Below are 19352 nucleotides of genomic sequence, written 5' to 3'. Positions count from 1 at the left end.
ATATGGTGAATTTGAAAAAATTCATGGATATATGATGAAGAAAAAAATAACTCAGGAGCATTTGGTGAAAAATCCGAAAAAAAAAACTAGCTCAAAATTTCACTTCATATGAAATGTTCCATGTCATAATATGTCATGGAAGCTAAGACAAGACATTGCTTGTCTACTGTGCTCAGGAAACTCTCAATCAACTCTCCCTTTTGCGGTCTCTTAGGGCCGACGGAATATGCATAAGCTCACTCTTAAAGTCAGGAAAGGCTTTGCTTGGAAGATTGGTTCTAGAAGGAATGTCTTGGCCAGTAGCTCTAATTGGGTGCATGGCTCTATTCCGTTGGTCAACTCTAATAAGAATCTGCGTCAAAGTTCAAAATGGACGGTTTTTTTATCTTATTAACCAGGCCTCTAGATCCTGGAATGTCAGTCTGGTTAGGGAGCGCTTTGATTGGCAGAGTGCTCAGTTAATTTTCACTATGGACCTACCTGTGCAAGAAGAAAAAGACTTTCTTTATTGGCATCCCCACCCTTCGAGTAAATATACAGTTAAGTCTGGCTATGCCTTTCTTGCATGCCTTAACGAGAGCTATGAGCCCTCTCATCGGAAGGAAACTTTTGATTTTTTAAAAATTATCTGACACCTTGATATCCCTCCCAAATGGCACATTTTCTTATGGAAAATGGCTATTAATGGTCTTCCGATGAATGGAAAACTTCTGGTTAGAGGGATGCATGTTGATGGAATGTGTGGCTATTGTGGTGACACCCTAGAAGATGTTAACCACCTGTTTCAGAACTGTTCTATAGTGCGGTATGCTTGGGATAACTGTTGCATTCCGGACTGTAAAAAAACCAACTGGAGCTACTTCGTTACAGGAATGGATTCAAACCTATATCATGTTGTTTTATAGTCAGGATGGAGTTCGTAGAAATCGAGCTCAAAATTTGGTTGCAACTCTTTGGTCTCTCTGGACAACGTGAAACAAAAGGGTCTTCGAAGGGGATAATGGCTACTCAAGGACCTTTTTAATTTGGCACGTGATTTCCCTAAGAATTATTTGAAGCCAGATGTTCGTAAGCTTGGGACCCTAAGGGTCTATGACACAGATTTTCAAGTACCTCCTGGATTCCTACAGGTTTCGATGGGTAAAAAATTCCTTTCCCAGTCTTACAGGGCCAAACCTACTATACTTATGGTCCGAGTGGATGCTTCTTGGCACAAGCAATCTGGATCCTATGGCACATGGTGGACTTTCTCTACTCTTGACCAAGATGAATTAGGGGTAGGGGGGAATTCTGGATTAGCAAAATCAGCCTATCATGCAGAAGTTGTTGCCTGCCTTTCAGCCCTAAAGTGGAGCTCCAATCGGGGTCTTCATTCGGTCTCTATTTTTACAGACTCAACGTCGTTAGTAAATTCCTTGGCTAATGAAAAGTTAACCCCCATGGAGACTAATTGGACGGCTCAGGAAATCCGTAAAATTGGTGGCTCCTTTCACCAATGTGCTATCTTAAAAGTTCATAGAGACGAGGTGAGCCAAGCTCACCAAATTGCTAACCAATGCAGGTTGCTTCATATGTCTTTTACTCGTCTAGGTTACTATAGTTTAGGTTTTACTTTTGTTTGTTTTCTTTTTTGTAATCTGCTGTTGTAAAAAAATAATAATAAATAAAATAAAAAAATAAAATAAAATAAAATAAAATAAATTGTTTATAAAAGTATGTAATTGATAATAGGGGCTTTTGTTTTACACGGTAAGGTCAATGGGTGCCCTCCTAATCTCCTATTTTAGTTTAGGGGTGAGGATTAGACCCGATCACTCGGAGAAGATGTAGAGATTGATCAATCCTCATTCCCTCCACTCCTTGATCTTCATTGATAATAATATCATACTTTCCTTAACTTCGCCTTACTTTTCATAGAGGAAAAGAGTTACCAACTTGTTTTAAAAAATGAAATAGTTTCAGTATGCTTCTTTCCATTTAATTTTAGGAAATTTTGGAATTTTGTACCTTGAAAATGGGGGGTGTTGAATTTTAGTACCCGTTTAAATTTTTTTTTTTATTTTGATACCCATCAAAGTGTAAAATTGTAGGTTTTGGTACCTCCGTCCATGATCCATTAAGTTTTCCGTTAGTGAGGCTCTGCCACCTCTCTTTCCCTCCTTGTGCGGCTGCCGGCAACCATCACAACAGCCTGCCGCTGCGGCCAGGCCGAAACCCAGCCACAGCAGCCTGCCGCGGCGACCAGGAACGAAGCCCAGCCACAGCAGCCTGCCGCGGCGACCAGGAACGAAGCCCAGCCACAGCAGCCTGCCGCCGCGGCCAGGCACGAAGCCTAGCCAAAGCAGCTGCCGCCGCGGCCAGGAACGAAGCCCGACCACAGCAGCTGCCGCCACGGCCAGGAATGAGGGGGGGGAGGGAAGGCGGTGGTTGCGCTAGGGTTTCGGGGAAGGGGAAAACACGGGTTATGTGCCCTTATGGCTGAGATTGAAGGAGGGAAAGGGGGTGGGGTGGCCGGCGCCGGTGCCCGGGGAATTCGGCCACCAACAGCCGGAAGCCGGCACAGGGGAAGGGTGGCAGTGGCTGTTTTTTTTTTTTTTTTTAAAAAAAAATTCTTTTTTTTTAATAAATTAAATTATTAAATAATTAGATAATGGGCCCCACTAACGGAATATGGACGGAGGTACCAAAACCTATAATTTTACGCTTTGATGGGTATCAAAATAAAAAAAAAGTTTTAAATGGGTACCAAAACTCAACACCCCCCATTTTAGAGGTACCAAATTCCAAAATTTCCTTAATTTTATTTGTCGTAAAAATTAATTGTCTTTCCAAAATCTTAATTTAATCATTCAACTCAGATTTTTGGACCCTAAAAATGGCCGATAATAATCTAAATTACATATATATACACGGTTATATGTAATACTAATAATAATAAGTCCCCCCCCCCCCCCCCCCCCCCCCACCTCTCTCAGTGGTGGGGGTTCGAATCCTCCATGAAAAAAATATTCGATTAGGGGCTGGATTGAAGCATATTATTGGATTCGTTAATATTTGTGATTTTAGCTGGTGTTACATTGGTTTTTTTTTTTTTAATAGGGTTTTAATTGTTAATGACATGTGTATAGGATGAATCTCATTATTTATAGCACAACATACAATCTCATTATTTATTCAATTACAACCGTTTATATGGATTACAATTAGACCTCCGATCCAGCAGCTAATGTGTTTGTCTTAACACTCATAACACTTGAATTTATATCGCTAATCATGAATAAATCATTCATCTAATTATGCAAATTTCACAGTATATATTGAGATATATAAATATATATATACAAAAGCTGCACTGTTTCTCTAATCTCTTAAAACAAAGGTCTGCTTTAGTTTGTTTGAATGCTAAAGTATACTTGATAAATAATGACAATTAGCTTAGCTTGTTTCTGAACTTGGGGCTTGAATAGGGAGCTTCTCCTTCTTTTTACTTGCTGGGTAGAGTACATAATGTTGAATGATGAATAGAATGTCGAAGAAGATCGAAACCTGTGCAGTCACAAATCAGTTAGGTACAAAGAGTTAAGATAAAATGCACACAAATTCTAACTAACTTAGCTGCTTATATTTTCCAATTGTTGATAATAATGATTGTATGCTCCATTCGAGTTTTATAAAACAGAATACTTATGTGGGATGTTAATCAGGGTGTACTGAAATTGAGAAAGTAAAATAAAAGAAGTGATCATACCAAAGATAGTAGAGTTTTTCCTATATTTCCATAGAAATTAACCCATGATTCTGCAAGAAAAGATCATACTAAAAGTTAATACGAATCCACAGAGATTTTAACAATCAGGACTAATGACAGTACATGGCGCGAAACCAAAACACTCAATGACTTACTCTGATCAATAGATTGCATAGCCATTTGACCATAATTTGTCACACCTCCCAGCAAATCAAGTAAAATATTTCCAATGCTGAAACCATCAGTGCTTTTTAGTCGAAAGTTCATGACAGCCTGCATATAATTGATTACAATTAACATTAATATTCAAAAAAACTCAAATTTGAATACAATTATATTGATATTGTACAAGACAGAGTTTAACAATATCACAAGTCATTAGTAAGTTGATAAACCAACAAAGGATTAACGCGACATCATAATTAATTGCAAAAGAAGTACATAAATACTGACCTGTGGCACATATTTGATGACTGTCATAGTAACCTGAATAGTGCTGCAAAATAATAGAATGTGTACATGTTATAACACCATTAAAGGAAAATAAACAAATATGCATGTTGAAAAAATAAAGTTATAAACAAATGAAAACATAGTAGCTTGTCATCTTACTTGAAAACATTGATCAACCAGAGCCATGAATGTCTGTGAATGCCTACAAATACACAAACCGCGGCAGAAAACCATATGATGCAGACAATCCCAATTGCAATTTTAGAAAATCTCTGATTTTTCCTCTGCATGTAAACCAAATGATGTTATACTATCAGTAATTTGATTTAAGGGTAGATAAAAAAATCACAGTTAAATTTTTCGGCCATTTACCTCATAGATGAAAATCTGAAAGAGGGTAAATGCAGTCAAGAGGACTGCATGTGAAGAGAATGCAACATCATTTGCAGCAACTGGTATCATCTGTATACAATATTAACAAAGGTTAACATTATTACATAAGATGGGTGTATACAATAAGACCGCGACAAAAGTCAACTCTTATCAAATCCACATTAGGTCCCCTCATGAGTGTCATGACCCAACTCGTCAAGGTCATTAATAATCCATGTTAATATAATTCGTTACAACTTACAGAATGTCACTTGTACACCCGTCTTACACAAGAATGCAACCACCTAAGGCTAGAACCTATAAAAATGGCATATCTTAAATTACAAGTCTATGACTAAATTTACTCTCCACTTGTAAGAAGAATTCTAAAACAGGGACAAAGTGAGTGGCCTAAGATGACTTGGAAGACAGTGAAATTAAAGATAGTGACGACAAAAAAAAAAATCAAAAAAAAAAAATGTTTAATGTTTCCTCGGACTAACAAGAATCTTTTGTAGAACTATGGTTATCATAGAATATTGATATTAGAATTTATATTTACGGTATATGTAATTATAATAGGATATATTTTAGAAGGTTAGATAAATTTATTTACAATAAGTTGCATTAATATGACATACTAATGGAGACATAACTACATAGATCTAGGAGTCTTTATGTTTATTGTGTAGCTAGAGTTACGAGTATTGGTTCAAGATCATACAATAAACCCCAAGAACTAAAAAAATTACAGGAGAAAGGAATAAAAAGAGGGAACACGAATGCAAACCTCGTTAGACCCATACTTGTGACGATATTGAGCCTGAACAGCCGCGCTAAAGAAGAGCACCGCATTGTATATCAAATACGATGAGTGTTTCGTCAAATTCAATATCACAAAGTCGAAATTTAGTCCCACCACACTGCCAAATTAACATTCATATAAAAAATTTTAGAGACGAGAGAGTATTGTTAGTTAAACCTCGAATGTAACATACAAATAAAGATCTTAACAATAAAAAACAAACCTTTTTCGTCGAAAATTCAAGTTAACTTGAGGATAAAAACTAATAGACCAAGCAACAAATGCAACCCATCCTAAAACTTCGTACAAAACTTTAAGTTGCAAAGAGCGCCACTCTCCCATCTTTTTATTTTTTCAAAAAAGGTAAGGTTCTTTGGTTATTATGTTGAGTAGAATTGAATTGAATTTGTATTTATATGTAAAAAATTGAGGTGACAATAAATGCGAGGTCACAAAAAAACAAGAAATAGGGGGTGTTGGAAAAAAGGTTTCAATGAGGGCAATGTTTATATATATATAGATAGATGTTGTTTGTTACGATTATGATCCGTGATTATAACAGAAATATGTAATGCACTCAGACGGTAATATGGGCATATGCAACCGTCATAAGTAAAGATATTTATTTACTTTTTTTTTTTTCCTTTAATATTGTCAATAATGATTGGACAAGATTTGAACTAACGTGATTCGACTCCAATTTGAATTAGAAGAAACTCTAAGATTAATAACTAATCACATAAAGGACATTTTCACAATTGGTTGATGTCACAAAGTTAGTTATTCACACGAGTCATTGAGTTTGTAAATTCTTTAAAATTTCATATTGAAGGAATATTATTTGATCATAAAAGTTTAATCTAATGTAAGATTATGTCAATATTTTCTGTATTAACTTATCGCAAATGTGCAATTACATACAACCCCAAAAAAAAAAAAAAAAAAAAATAATAATAATAATAATAATAATAAATAAATAAATAAATAAATAAAATGCTTTTATTAAACATCATGAAGAGAAAAGTTTTGCTACCCGCTATGGCGTTATGCAGTAGATAGTATGGATTTTATGTGGAATAACATTTTTATCTTTAATTGATAATTAATAGTTGAATTATCAATTGAATTTTACTTGAATTTTCTTAAACCTATCAAGATTCGTTTAATTATAAATTGAATTTTTACATAATTAATTTTAAGTAAAGTTTGATGTCAATTACCCATCAATTTCTTATGCTACTAAAGCCAATTTGGATAGGATCAAACTTCCCCATCATTTGATGCCCGTATCGGTACTAATCTGGCCTACCCGGTATGTGATTGGCCATATTTTAGAAAAAGTTGGTCACAAACAGATAAACAAGTGGAAAAACTTGTTCAAACTGTTAACAAATTTTTGGCAGATGCACTTTAACTTGTTTGATTAGTCAAGTCAACGAAGTCAATCACGTAATGCGTATTACACAGTACAAGTTACAGGACATCAGCATGTTCGATTGTTCAGCTAGCAAAACATTGGGTCCATAATCTTTTGTAATAATTCATAAAATCATTTTACGGAGTGAACCTTTTGATGCAACGGTGTAACAACTAATTCTGGATCGAGGATATCAACACATTAATCAAGGGTTAAATACATTACAGCAGCTGCTGCCAAAAGCTCAAACATTCAATTGCATAAATTGGCATATATTGCGCTGAACAATGCAAACTTGCTTGATATTTAGGCTTTGATGATCAAGTGCTGAAAATTCGTTTAAAAAGGATGCAAAGATACCTCAAAAGGGTTCAACATGTACTGTATTCCCCCTGTTTCATCTCTTACATCACCGAGAAAAACATACGACATCTAGGGTAGAAATCATAGACAATCATAGCCATGCCACATAAAAACGTTGAATTTATTCATGAGCTGCCAACACACATCGGAGACAACCACCTTCATGCATGAGATCAAAAGCCTTGTTGATGTCTGTGAGGGTCAAGCTATGAGTTATGTACTCATCAACCTTGATCTCCTACAAAAAAGCAAATGTGAACAGGTATTGAGAAGTCTCACATCGGAATAATGCTCTGTCTTTTGATAGGTTTGTGAAAATATAAAGTACTTGGTTAAATTTATTTACTCACCTTCTTTAGGTACTTCTCTACAAGCCACGGTACTTGAGATCGGCTCTTAAAACCACCAAAAGCTGTTCCCTTCCAAACACGACCAGTGACCAGTTGGAAAGGACGAGTAGAAATCTCCTGACCAGAGGCTGCAACACCCACGATAACAGATGTTCCCCATCCCTGCACAATTTTTTCCCAAGCAAATGAGAGAGATCTTCAATCTATATACCTGTGAGTAGATGGCATGCAAAGATAAGACACAATCGAGCTGCAAACTTACTTTATGGCAACACTCCAAGGCAGCCCTCATCACTGAAACATTTCCAATGCATTCAAAGCTGTAGTCAACTCCTCCATCAGTTTGATCCACGATCACTTGTTGTATGGGTTTGTCATAATCCTTTGGATTCACAAACTCTGTAACTCCAAAATTCTTAGCTGCAACGTTGAATTTGGGGGGAAAAAGATGAAGATTTTGAATTAGTGTTATCTAAAAGATGAGCTTAATAATTCTTAACACTGTACAAAGGTTGCAATACAAATCTGCACAAGGTATATTTTAAAAAGCCATGTAAAAAATTTTAAGTTTGGTACCACAGGTTGTATTAAAAGGTCAATATACAATAAACGAATGTTCAAAAAGCTATCCATCACAAGTAAAATTTAATTTAAGTCTAAGAAGATCACAGATACTGCTAAACATCTTTCTGGAAATATAAATCAGCACAGTGTCATTAACAGACTAAAATTAGAAATAAAGCAAATTACTGGGAGAAATGCATACACTCCATACAAAAATCAATTCAACCTTGTGTACTCTCTTCCAAACTTTCCTTTAGATTAGAAGTGGGAAACAAGGCTGACACCCGCTAAGTATACCTTAAGAGTTAAGGCTAAAGAGTAAAGCCCACACTCATGACCAAACAATAGAACGCCAAATTAGCATCAGAACAACAAATTCCAGGAGAGAAGCAAAATTATTTTGTCCATTAGCTATTTACAACATCATCCAAAAATTTAATTACCATACCTAGCTTTGCTTCCAAGTGTAGTGGAGAAAAGGTCTTTAAAAGACAGAACCGACAAAATTTTCTGAAAAATAGAGGATATTTCTTCATGTTTCAGACATCAAGTACCAGGCTACCAGCCGATAGACAGATAGAACTCAGATCAGTTGTTTTCAGTGACATGCAATCGCATCATAAAATTATTGAAAGAATGAAGCTATTGAATGAAATTATATAACATTTGACCTTCCTCTATCGAATGGAATAAAGAAGGCTATAACGGGAGGACTGACACGTCCATCGAATTTGTGTAGAAGAAAACATAGGAATGTCACGACACAATGGCAGCAATCAAATGATTTTAGATCATTTCATTTAAGAATGTAATCATTTACCCCTATACCAGAAAGGAATCCCACAGAGTAAAAGCACCACTAGATAATAGATATGCAACGGAGTTGATAATGCCACGCAAATATAACGGATGAGACATGACAATCTTCTGGACTAAAGAATGAAGACAATACCTACATCAAACTTCTTGGGATCAATATCAACACCAATGATCCGTGAAGCACCTGCAGCCTTAGCACCCTCTGCAACCTGTTGATGCAGTATCCAGTCCGATCATCACTTCATCAGTTAGAAAAGAGCAAAACTCACTTGAATTAACATAAAGAGGTTCACTGGAAACTTACAGCAAGGCCTACAGTTCCAAGTCCAAAAATGGCAACATTGGACCCTGGCTCTACCTTTGCAGTGTTCCAGACAGCTCCAAGACCTGTAGAAATGTCAATAATATTAAGAACGATGTTTCCCCTCTAATATGGAAAAGTCTGGGGAAGAGAGAGAGAGAGAGAGAGCATCAATTACAAAGATAGCAGCAAGCATCACAAGAAGAGAGAGGGGCAAAAAAACAAGGTATAAGCCATATAACCAAGTATTTTCAGCATAAAGTCCTGAAAAATCCATATAGATAAGCATCAAAAGCACATTGTTGGGTCCTTATTCCTAAATGCAACAATCCCTAGTGAACAGAAAAACTAATGGATTAAATAGCCAAATGGTAAAGCTATCCTAAATCATAACAAATAACAGAACCCCTTAAGAAAAGAATTGTATCTAATGATGTTCAGTCAAATGAAGGCTAGGATTTGGCTAAACTTGCTAATTGCTACTGTTGGCAACTTTTTATATCTAAACAATTTTGTTAAAATAGCTAAGAAGTGAAACTCAGACATTCTTTTTATGTCTTCTAAATTCAGTCAGGAGCTTATGGAATACGTGTACATTATAATCACAATTACAATTAACAAGAATTGTCTTCTAAATTCTGACCTAATATGAGACAGTAATTTAAAATGTTATTTGTATAGTGACAGAGATATATGTAAATGAAGTCAAGGGATACACAAAAGACTAACTCTCATCAACCAACAGATCAAATTTAAAATGTAACAAGAAAGAGCATGTAATGCTAGTTAATAGTAACTAGCAAATAATAAAAGCATTTTACCAGTAGATACACCACAACCAAGAAGGCAGACTTTGTCCAAAGGAGCTTGTGGATCAATTTTTGCAACACTAACATCATGTACAACAGTGTATTGAGAAAATGTCGAGGTTCCCATGAAGTGGTAAATAGGTTTCCCCTTGACAGAAAAACGACTCTGGCGGTCATTCATCATAACTCCAGCTCCAGTAGCTGTCCGAATTTTTCCACAGAGGTTTGTCTTCCCTGACTTGCAGAATTTACACTCTCTGCACTCAGCTTGATAGCATGGAATAACATGGTCTCCAGGCTTCACTTCTGTTACACCTTCACCAACACTCTCCACAATCCTGCATTGATAAAAATTCAGCCAAAATTGGGTTACAACCACTTAAGAAAGATTGAGAAAAATCCACAAATTTGTAAAAGCACATACCCTGCAGCTTCATGACCAAGGATACATGGGAAGAGACCTTCAGGGTCCTGTGACACCATAAATTTATTTAGAATTACCAAACACCATGTTATTACAAATTAAGTTTTATGCACTCTGCAAACAAAACATGACTCTTCAATAGTGAGAACCATAACTATGCAGCCCAAATTACAGGAGTCCAACCCTCAAAAGTCCATAAATGTATTTTAAGTTTTTAACTATCAGACATTTCATATAAGACCCTCATAAGTTACTAAATGTCCTAAATCATGAAATATCAACAAATTGATGCCCATACATCTTATACTTTCAAAACATTTGGTTGCATTGAACCACCAATTCCATATAATCAAAGTTTTCTTACAAGTAGACTCCAAAATATATTGACATCTAATTCCATGCAAAACATCAATTGATATCCCCTACTACTTGGGTTTCAAGTACATTCCAGCGAGAAGTATTAGCACAAAGGGGGTAGAAAAAGAGGGGAAAACTCCATTAAAGCAGCCATGAGTTATTCTATTAATCCACCTTACAATTAATTTTTGATCCCTAGAGTGAGTAACATAGTTCCTACTATAATTTGATCTACTTTTCCACTGCAAAGCAAATTTGGCAACCACAATAATAAGGTTTACAGAGGTCAAAATATACATCGTGAATCGTGATACATTACAATTCAGGGAAGGCAGCATATTGGACAAAGGTTTCGAATATTCTAATCAGAAGCCAAGACTTTAAAAACCAACATCGCCAATTTTGAAATAATTAAAAAATACCCTAAAAAATTAATCACCAACCATGCAATATTCAATTGGAGAAAAATCCAAATCCGTCAGCATAATCAATAAACTCCTAATTACAATATATCAACAAAAAAAACCCTAAATTGATGGATAATCAAAATTAACAAAAAAGAGAAAAAATAGACCTTGCCACTCCAAGTGTAAGCATCGGTGTGACAAAGAGCAGTGAAGAGAATTTTGATTCGAACTTCGCCGGCTTGCGGTGGCGCAACCTCGACATCTTCGATTGTGAGAGGTTTGTTGGGTTCCCAGGCCACCGCCGCTGAAGAATTGATTTACAGAGATCAACACCGTTTTCAGCCATTGAAATGCATGAATTCTGCAGGATTGCAAGGAGGAGAAGAGAGAGAAAATACCTTTGCATGTGATGACTTTGCCTTGAGTATCCGCCATTGATGAAGAGTTGATTGAGCTTTGAGTTTTTGTGTTGTGTTTGTGTGGTGAAAATAAAATTGAGAGTCGTGAGAACTGAGAAATGTGTAGTATATAAATAATGTGGGAGTAGTGACTAGTGAGTAGTGAGCATTATAAAGCTGTGTTTTTATGGTTATGGTCATTTTCAAATTTTGTGGAAATTACAAAAATGTTAGGTGAGAGGGGTGTCAATTCGAATGTTCGAATCGGATTTGATGAAGTCAGGTTGGATATTTTTCAAATTGACTTCAGATAGGATTTCGGGTCAAATCAAGATGGCTACAGTTCAAAATAGATGGTTTTTTTGGGTCTGAATTACTAAGAAAGTAACATAATTGCAAATTAGAGGTTGCTTTAATGTTTTCCCATAACATAAAAATAAAATAAAAAAACAAGCCCTTATCTATCGGCAAGAATCCTGCGCCATCAAGCATCAACCTCATCGTGTATTCAGAAATTTCTTAATCATCTGTCATATTTCCTGCATAATGAACTCAATTATCCCTCATTAAACTTGTCGTGCATTTAAAAATCTCTTCATTATCTGTCATCTAGTATATTAGAATCTTACACATCTCTTTCTTTTAAAAATAAAATCAAATATTAAAGTATGAGGAGTCATAATATTGTATTCAATAATTCATGGACAATCTGAACATCCAATAGTTGGCATTTCCTATTCGTTTTTACAGATAATTAATTAATCAAATATTCTAATGTTAAACATTGGCAATCAAATCTCTCAATCAGGCCACATTTCCATCATTTCTTGTAACTGAGTACCTAATATGCAATAATAACAAAGGGCTTGGAGAAACTGCACTTCTAAACAAGATCTACATCATGTGCTTCAATTTAAACTTTAAAACATGATCATGTGCTCTCTATGCTGAGCCCCATGATCATCCAATAGGCTGAAAATTCTCATTCATCGGGCAATTTACAGATTTTATAGGTTTTACTGCCTATTTTGCACTCTATACCACTGAATTTAACAGTGAAAACCCGTTTCTGTAATGAACTCCTGCCATCAGAATGTTTCTTTGCCTCTTCTACTACTCTTCGCAGTAAATCACTTGTATCACCAGACGCCCATGTTAATGATATATGAGGGCGAGGATCCTGCAAAATACGTATCCAGCCTCAGTAGCCCATCAAAAGAAAATGAATTAAGAAAAAGCCTCAGACTGCACATATCAGGCCTTGTAAACTTAATATGAACATTGATTGAGTCAAAAACCTTGTAAAATTCAGGAAGATTGTGGAGCCTGTAGGCTTCGTTAACAGCTTGAATCTGCTTTGTTATCTGTAACAATGAAGACAAGGTCAACGCTGCCTCTATCATGTGAAAAGGCACCTAGCTAATGGAAAATACAGATCAAATCCTCGATTGAATTACATCAATATATATTTTAGTTTCAACAAACAACAATGTTGTGTCTTTTGAAATGTAGTACATATCCTAAGTTGATTAAGATAATTAATTCATCGTTTACAAACCGAAGAATGAGAGGAGTTGAAGCCACCCCATATTTGTTTTCTATGGCTCAAACAATGCACAGAAGAATTTGACTTTCAATCATAAGTATATAGACATATAGACAAACTTAGGGCATCTTTCAAAGGATTAAATAGCGCGTAGAAACTGTTAAAAGGATGACATATGTCCTCTAAACTGCCAAACACAACAGCAACTAGATGAAAAAAACGAGAAAACCCATAGTGGGTGAAAAACGAGGGTAATGTAAAGTGAAAACCCACAAAAAGGATAGAAAAATAAAATTTGACAGTTTTTATAAAGAGGGCCAAGGGGAGAGATATAATGAGAGGAAAAACATGCCAGTAAAAACAGGGGAAAAAGTTTGAGAAAACCTTAACAAAAGAAAGTATAGTTTGCAAAACACAATGAGTTTAGGTAAAAGAAAAATGTACTCCGTATCTATAGTCATGACATGTCCTCCGCATAGATTTTCTCCCTTCACTCTGCTCTATCCAACAACAATATTTTCTCAATCCCCAAAAGGCTCATATCACTTCCAATCACCCTCCTCCAAGTTTACTTAGGTCTTCCTCTACCCCTCACGATCCCCATCTTTTTACCACTCTTCAAGCGTCCTTACCAAAATCTCCATCTTACATAGCCAAACCACCTTGGGCAATTCTCCCTCATCTTGGTTTCTATAGATTTCACCCTTTTCTTTCTAATAAACCATTCCTCAGCCGATCCTTTCTTTTATGGCCACTTATCCAAAGCATCATACGTATCTCCATCAAACTTCTAACCACAGCTCATAAATTTCCTGGCATCCTATTTCTTTGTCTAGAGAAGAAGATAGGCATATAGCATCCCAGACCAGGCTTTTATATCAATTGATTATCAAAGCTAAAAGCTACATACTCTGCACAGTTCATAGCAGGCACTTGTCCAAATCCTAGAATCCATCACTTGAACTAGATGAATTAATCCTCATTCCTATCATCAGCTAAAGGATTCTGGCTTTTCCAAAATCCACTAAATGTGTCCTTGAATCATTATTTGTTTTAGGTAAGAAAATTTTGAATGATAGATGAAAATGGCCTAACGAGGGGAGCCAGAAGCCCATTGACATCATGCAAAAAGAACAAAACAGCCTTTAAATAACAAGTTAGATTAGGGACAACCCCATGAACAAGAACCAAAATGAATCTAAGAAAATCAATACCTATCCCACAAAGCAGCTAGACTGGACAAACGATTTTAGAACCTTTCCATTTCATTCCAACCAAACCACTAATAGATCGGCAAAGAAAGCATACTGCCTCAAAATTCTAGCCCTACACACCTCCCAAAACTCACATTAATGACCCTGCAAATTATTTAAGTAATAGGTGGACCAGCCCACCTTATCCCAACAAATGCATACGTCTCTTCCATAGATAAGTCATCACATCACTACACAAAACCAATTGACTTCACCACGATAAAAAGGGTACACACGAGAAAACGCTTTCTCCAGACCTGTACAAGCATTGAGCTTCCCCAAACTAGACACCACTAATAGATAAGTCATCATATCACCACGCAAACCAATTGATTTCACCATCCAAATTAAAGATAAACATGATAAAACGCCTTGCAAAGCTTCCAGACCCATATAGTCTCACAAGCATTGAGCTTCCCCAAACTAGACACCAAAACTTATCCAATGAAGCAGCAAATGATAAAGTGCAATAAATAACACTAACAAAGTAACAAGTCAGCCAAAGGTAACTCCTAATATTAAAACGGAAAAACAAAAGAATTTGCTCCCCACTAAATACACAACTGAAAAGAAAAAGGCTAGTAAGACCTCTGAACCTACAACTTGTCAAAGGTAGTGAACAAAATTAGATAGTCACATAAACACTTTCATGCGTTACCTAGGCCATCCAACCAAAAGAAGAAAATGAAAAATACTGCAGTTTAATAGCCTCTAAGCGTGGTAACAGATACAATGACAGTGGAAGAACGCAAAGTATCAATTGTCCAAGTCTTCCTGTCCTGGGCCTCAGTCAAGGAGACAGTCTGAAGGATAGACAATAAATAATGAGTCCCTAAATTACCAATCAAGAAAATTCTTTCTAAAATATATGTTCCACAAAGATATAGTCTACGGCTCCACAACAAAAAGGAAGATAGGATGGAAAGTAAACAATCCACAGACTAGGAAGAGTAATCTAAACGAGTACTCCTTGTCTCCTTTCAGTCCTCTGTCCAAGAATAATATTAAATTACTGAATAGAATACCAAAGTTATGCCAGAGGTAACTTTTAACTGCTGTTTTATTTTTTAATTTTTTGGCTGTCTTTCTCTAATTTTGTGTGTACATTATTCTTTAGGGTGGAATGGGTTACAGGATATAAGCATCCTTTTAAAAAAAAACTACAAAACAGCAGTTAAAAGTTACCTCTGGCAAACCTCCTGTAGTGACTTCTAATGAAAGAAAGGCCCGCGTATGATCGTCATTGACAAAGACCTCCCATTTATTGAAATCAATCCAATACCTGACCCAAAAAAAATCAGATGCACAAACTCAAGAGGACAATTACAACAATGTATGCTTATTGTGCATGAAAAAACACTAAACAAGAAACAAAAGGCTAACCGTTTCTGAATTTGCAACTTTTGTCGAAGCATGGTGACCATTGAATCTATTTGATGCACCCTGATAGGGACAGTTCTTCCTAAACTAATATGAAATTCTCTCCCTAAAGCAATGTGCTCAAGCTTCTGATCATCATTTAAAATTTTTTCAAGTGGGATGTCAGCATCAATGACATGTAGACCAGGAATATTTGATGAAATTTTTTTCACAAACTGGGAAGCCTCTTTCCTTGCTTGTTGTGGTATAAAAACTACAAGGAAATTATTCTATATTGAGTGTCAGTAGTTACTATCAAAAAAGAAAAGCAGATATAGAGTTATAAAAAACAATGAGATAACTCGCATGTAGGACCTCAGACAGCAATGACTCTCATTTTATACCTAACTACTAATTTACAAAATCTACCACTGGCTAAGCAGGCAACATAAGCATACTTTCCATTTAATACACCCAGTTAAGAACCATCCACATATGTCTATGGTGGAAACACAGGGAGCAAAACAAACACTAGTTCAACCTGCCCCAGCCTTTCAAAAGGAGAAAGCTGAAAATCATACATCATGTGGTTTACTTAGCCCCTTTGAGAACAAGATTTAGGGTGTACTTGAGCTGTAGTGGTTACACTTACCAGACACGGTTTTTTTTTTTTAAAAAAGAAAAAAAAGTGTTACACCTTTTATTGTTGGCAAACAACTACATTTTAATATTATATCTCTCTCTTCTCATAATCCCTACTCAAACCCACTACTACTTTTTATTATTTCTTTCCCTCTCACATCCCTTACTTTTTCAATAAAATATTAGCTCCGCTATTTTTTCCTATAATTTTTTAATGCCCCAATTACCCCACTTACAACTTATTTAAAGTCAATTTAATCACCTAAATATATGTGCCGGCCAAAGTGTAACACTAAAAAAAAAACAGAGTGAGTATTGTTTACCTCCTGCCTAATATTTTTACTTCACATTATAGAGCTAATATTATCTCTCACTCAAATTGTTCTATACAACCATCTTGAAACCAAAAGTACCATTATCTCCTTCCTTATGGTTTCTATTCTTTCAAACTGGCTCCTTTTTATGCTCTATGATTTTCAATTCCACCAACTTTTATACAATACTAAACCTGGATTAATCAAATGCCTTTACATCTGCAACCAACCACAATATCACAATCACAAGCACGTAGACATGCAGAAATCTTAGTTTACAGCCCAACCCCAAGGCAGCTACTGCAAAATAAGGTGTGTTGCATTTAACCCATCAAGGCTACAGAACCAAAATTCCCTACATGAAGTCAAGTAGTCAACTGTCCAGAAATAGATTATGAGTCTGAGTAAACATAATAAATTAATGACCTAAAGAGAAAGGGAAGAAGAGACTGAAAGTTTAGCACACTACAAAGACAAACATATAAGTACGAAACCAAGACATGACTTTGAAGGTTATTTTAAATACAAACAAAACAATAACACAAACCCTTTTTTTTTAAGTAACCATAAAGTTTGCATTATGTATGAGTATTTTCTAATTGAGTTCAATTAATTTCAAGAACTTAGTTTCCCTCAGAGTTCAGAAGTATTGGATTTGTTAACACTTCATGATTAGGTTGCTTTTCTTTTCATGGTCATATCAGTAACCAACTACATGTGTCCAACTATCCATTAGAAGATGTGGCATATGTGTCCAACAAAATTATGACAAGGCGATGTAATTATGTTAACCGCTTAAAGTTATACTAATGTCAAGAGATAATTCATCTCAAATTCACATGCTTAATTTTAGCAGATGAAAAAAGAAAACGCACCACTATCAAATAAACATTCCCAAACTTTTTCAACAAAGTTCAAACAATCTCTCATTGAAAATTTTATAACTTTGGATTACAAGACTAAATTAATTGTTTCATCAATCCACACTTCTTGCTTAATGTGAAAGATCTAAAATAAATCACATCTTTGCAATTGTATGATGACAAGATTAGGACTAAAATGACCTTTCAAAAATAGCAAAGGTAAGGTAGCATACATATGATATGTAACACCCAAAATTGCTCTCTTTTAGAATAGTAATCATAAATCCTCTTTTGATATAGAGAAGGTCAACCTTAAGGTTAGTGATAGTTCCTAACCACTTTCCTTCATTACAAAGTTTTATTAAGTTCTAAATACAAAGTTTTCTTACTTAGTTTTATAACGAAGTTTTATTATCATTTAAGACATCCTCATACTTGATAAGCAATTCAGCAAACCTAGGTAAAGGTGGCAAATGAACAAAGGCTAGGAGAACTTTCCTTTTCATGTAGTTGTGAGTTGTGACCAAGTTTATTACACAGATGTTCAGCATAGCTTTCAATGTCAACAATAAATTCGTTCACATATTTAAGTCCCTTTTGCATTTCGTGGCTATAATAAGTTAGCCTTACATGGTCCAAGATACTCATCATCTGTGTTATAATTCGTGCATATATATCAAATTAACAAGCATACTTTATCATACAATTCACCAATTTCATGAAGAATAAATCATATCTCCAACCAATTCACAATTAGATATAAGTATCACATAACTTGTAAATGTTTAGCCAATATACTCCAGTAAGAATCTATCACTCCCTTCCAACCCCTCATCACTGATTATCAGGGAAAAAAGGGTGAATTGTATGGGAAAAATTTGCATTCTTCTGTGGCGATTATGCAGCAAATTGGCAACCCCACATAAAAAAAAAAAAAAAAAAAAAAAAAAAAAAAAAAAAAAAACAACTCTATTATAAATACATGTAATCCTAAACAGAGGTTTCAACTTTCAATGCAGTATCAAACATTTACCATCCCAATTCACAACCAATTCAATCAATACACATAATACACAAAATTTACGAATGCGAATCATATGCAAGTTATCGAGTGTACCTGGGATGTAAACATGTACAGCATAGTTGCCTTCTACATGGGGAAAGCTCCGAGCCCTTGCGGGTTGACCCGTTTGCAAGTTATCAATTGTACCTTAAAAAAAAAGAACAGCAAACAAAACATCAAACAGTTGGTGGGCATACTTTATATTCGACCCAATTTGAATTAGCAGCATACATGGAAGAGTAGAATGGTTTGGAGGGTGAGAGAAAAGGAGGGGTTTGCTTACCAAGGAGAGAATTTGGTGGGGTGAGGAGAGATAGTGGAGGCGGAGGAAGCGGCAACGGCGATGGCGACGGCGGCGGATTCTGGGGCGGAATTGAGACTGGTGTTGACGAGTTTGTGTCTGAGTCTGAGTCTGAATCGCCGTAAGATGCTAAAAGAGCATCCATGGTTGGTTGCCAGTTTTCAGTTCTTCTCACTGAAATGACCTTTCTTTCTCCAAAAACTGTTGATGCTTAAGGAGAGGTTATACTTGTCTTTTTATTCTATAAATTGGGGTAAAATTGTAATTTCAGATTATCAAAATTGTGTTGGTACTTCTTTCCAAAAAAAAACAATAATAAAATTGGGTTGATACTCCATTGTCATAATGTCATTTGGAGTGAAGTATAATACTAGGTACTAAACTTTGCTATTTGTTGCAGATTGAGTATTCATCTTTCACTTGT

General features: G+C 35.6%; 3 protein-coding genes across 3 annotated transcripts; all 3 read right to left on the bottom strand.

Annotated features, from left to right (window-relative positions):
- Positions 1–3125: 3125 nt before the first annotated feature.
- On the bottom strand, positions 3126–5760 carry LOC145572033 (cystinosin homolog). The gene is made up of 8 exons (XM_081631054.1): positions 5602–5760; positions 5364–5496; positions 4574–4663; positions 4361–4485; positions 4202–4244; positions 3904–4021; positions 3749–3798; positions 3126–3546 (listed from the first exon to the last, which is right to left on the bottom strand). Exons 1-8 carry the CDS (start codon positions 5718–5720, stop codon positions 3436–3438), a joined length of 789 nt encoding a protein of 262 aa, XP_081487180.1. The 5' UTR covers positions 5721–5760; the 3' UTR covers positions 3126–3435.
- Positions 5761–6962: 1202 nt separating this feature from the next.
- Positions 6963–11725, bottom strand: LOC145570359 (alcohol dehydrogenase class-3). The gene is made up of 9 exons (XM_081629409.1): positions 11588–11725; positions 11357–11493; positions 10426–10472; positions 10014–10339; positions 9196–9278; positions 9025–9100; positions 7771–7928; positions 7509–7670; positions 6963–7396 (listed from the first exon to the last, which is right to left on the bottom strand). The coding sequence occupies exons 1-9, from the start codon at positions 11622–11624 to the stop codon at positions 7280–7282; spliced, it is 1143 nt and encodes a 380-aa protein (XP_081485535.1). The 5' UTR covers positions 11625–11725; the 3' UTR covers positions 6963–7279.
- Positions 11726–12260: 535 nt separating this feature from the next.
- On the bottom strand, positions 12261–19251 carry LOC145572032 (uncharacterized). Its single transcript, XM_081631053.1, has 6 exons — positions 18911–19251; positions 18682–18774; positions 15770–16019; positions 15572–15668; positions 12886–12951; positions 12261–12767 (listed from the first exon to the last, which is right to left on the bottom strand). The coding sequence occupies exons 1-6, from the start codon at positions 19071–19073 to the stop codon at positions 12570–12572; spliced, it is 867 nt and encodes a 288-aa protein (XP_081487179.1). The 5' UTR covers positions 19074–19251; the 3' UTR covers positions 12261–12569.
- Positions 19252–19352: the final 101 nt, after the last annotated feature.

This window comes from Chenopodium album, chromosome 12 (genome assembly GCF_948465745.1).
Source record: "Chenopodium album chromosome 12, dcCheAlbu1.1, whole genome shotgun sequence".
NCBI classification, from domain to species: domain Eukaryota; kingdom Viridiplantae; phylum Streptophyta; class Magnoliopsida; order Caryophyllales; family Amaranthaceae; genus Chenopodium; species Chenopodium album.
Note: the sequence above shows the minus strand (reverse complement) of the source record. Positions and strands in the feature narration are given on the sequence as shown.

What these genes read in the sequence shown, in the direction of transcription:
- LOC145572033 (XM_081631054.1), bottom strand. Translation starts at nt 5,720, where the DNA reads ATGGGAGAGTGGCGCTCTTTGCAACTTAAAGTTTTGTACGAAGTTTTA. An exon ending in TCATCAAATATGTGCCACAG is followed by an intron (nt 4,022 to 4,201) that starts GTCAGTATTTAT and finishes AATTATATGCAG; the next exon opens with GCTGTCATGAACTTTCGACT. An exon ending in TATGCAATCTATTGATCAGA is followed by an intron (nt 3,799 to 3,903) that starts GTAAGTCATTGA and finishes CTTTTCTTGCAG; the next exon opens with AATCATGGGTTAATTTCTAT.
- LOC145570359 (XM_081629409.1), bottom strand. Translation starts at nt 11,624, where the DNA reads ATGGCGGATACTCAAGGCAAAGTCATCACATGCAAAG. An exon ending in CTTACACTTGGAGTGGCAAG is followed by an intron (nt 10,473 to 11,356) that starts GTCTATTTTTTC and finishes ATGGTGTCACAG; the next exon opens with GACCCTGAAGGTCTCTTCCC. An exon ending in TGGTTGTGGTGTATCTACTG is followed by an intron (nt 9,279 to 10,013) that starts GTAAAATGCTTT and finishes ACATTTCTACAG; the next exon opens with GTCTTGGAGCTGTCTGGAAC.
- LOC145572032 (XM_081631053.1), bottom strand. Translation starts at nt 19,073, where the DNA reads ATGGATGCTCTTTTAGCATCTTACGGCGATTCAGACTCAGACTCAGAC. An exon ending in AAGTTGCAAATTCAGAAACG is followed by an intron (nt 15,669 to 15,769) that starts GTTAGCCTTTTG and finishes TTTTTGGGTCAG; the next exon opens with GTATTGGATTGATTTCAATA. An exon ending in CTACAGGAGGTTTGCCAGAG is followed by an intron (nt 12,952 to 15,571) that starts GTAACTTTTAAC and finishes TCATTGTTACAG; the next exon opens with ATAACAAAGCAGATTCAAGC.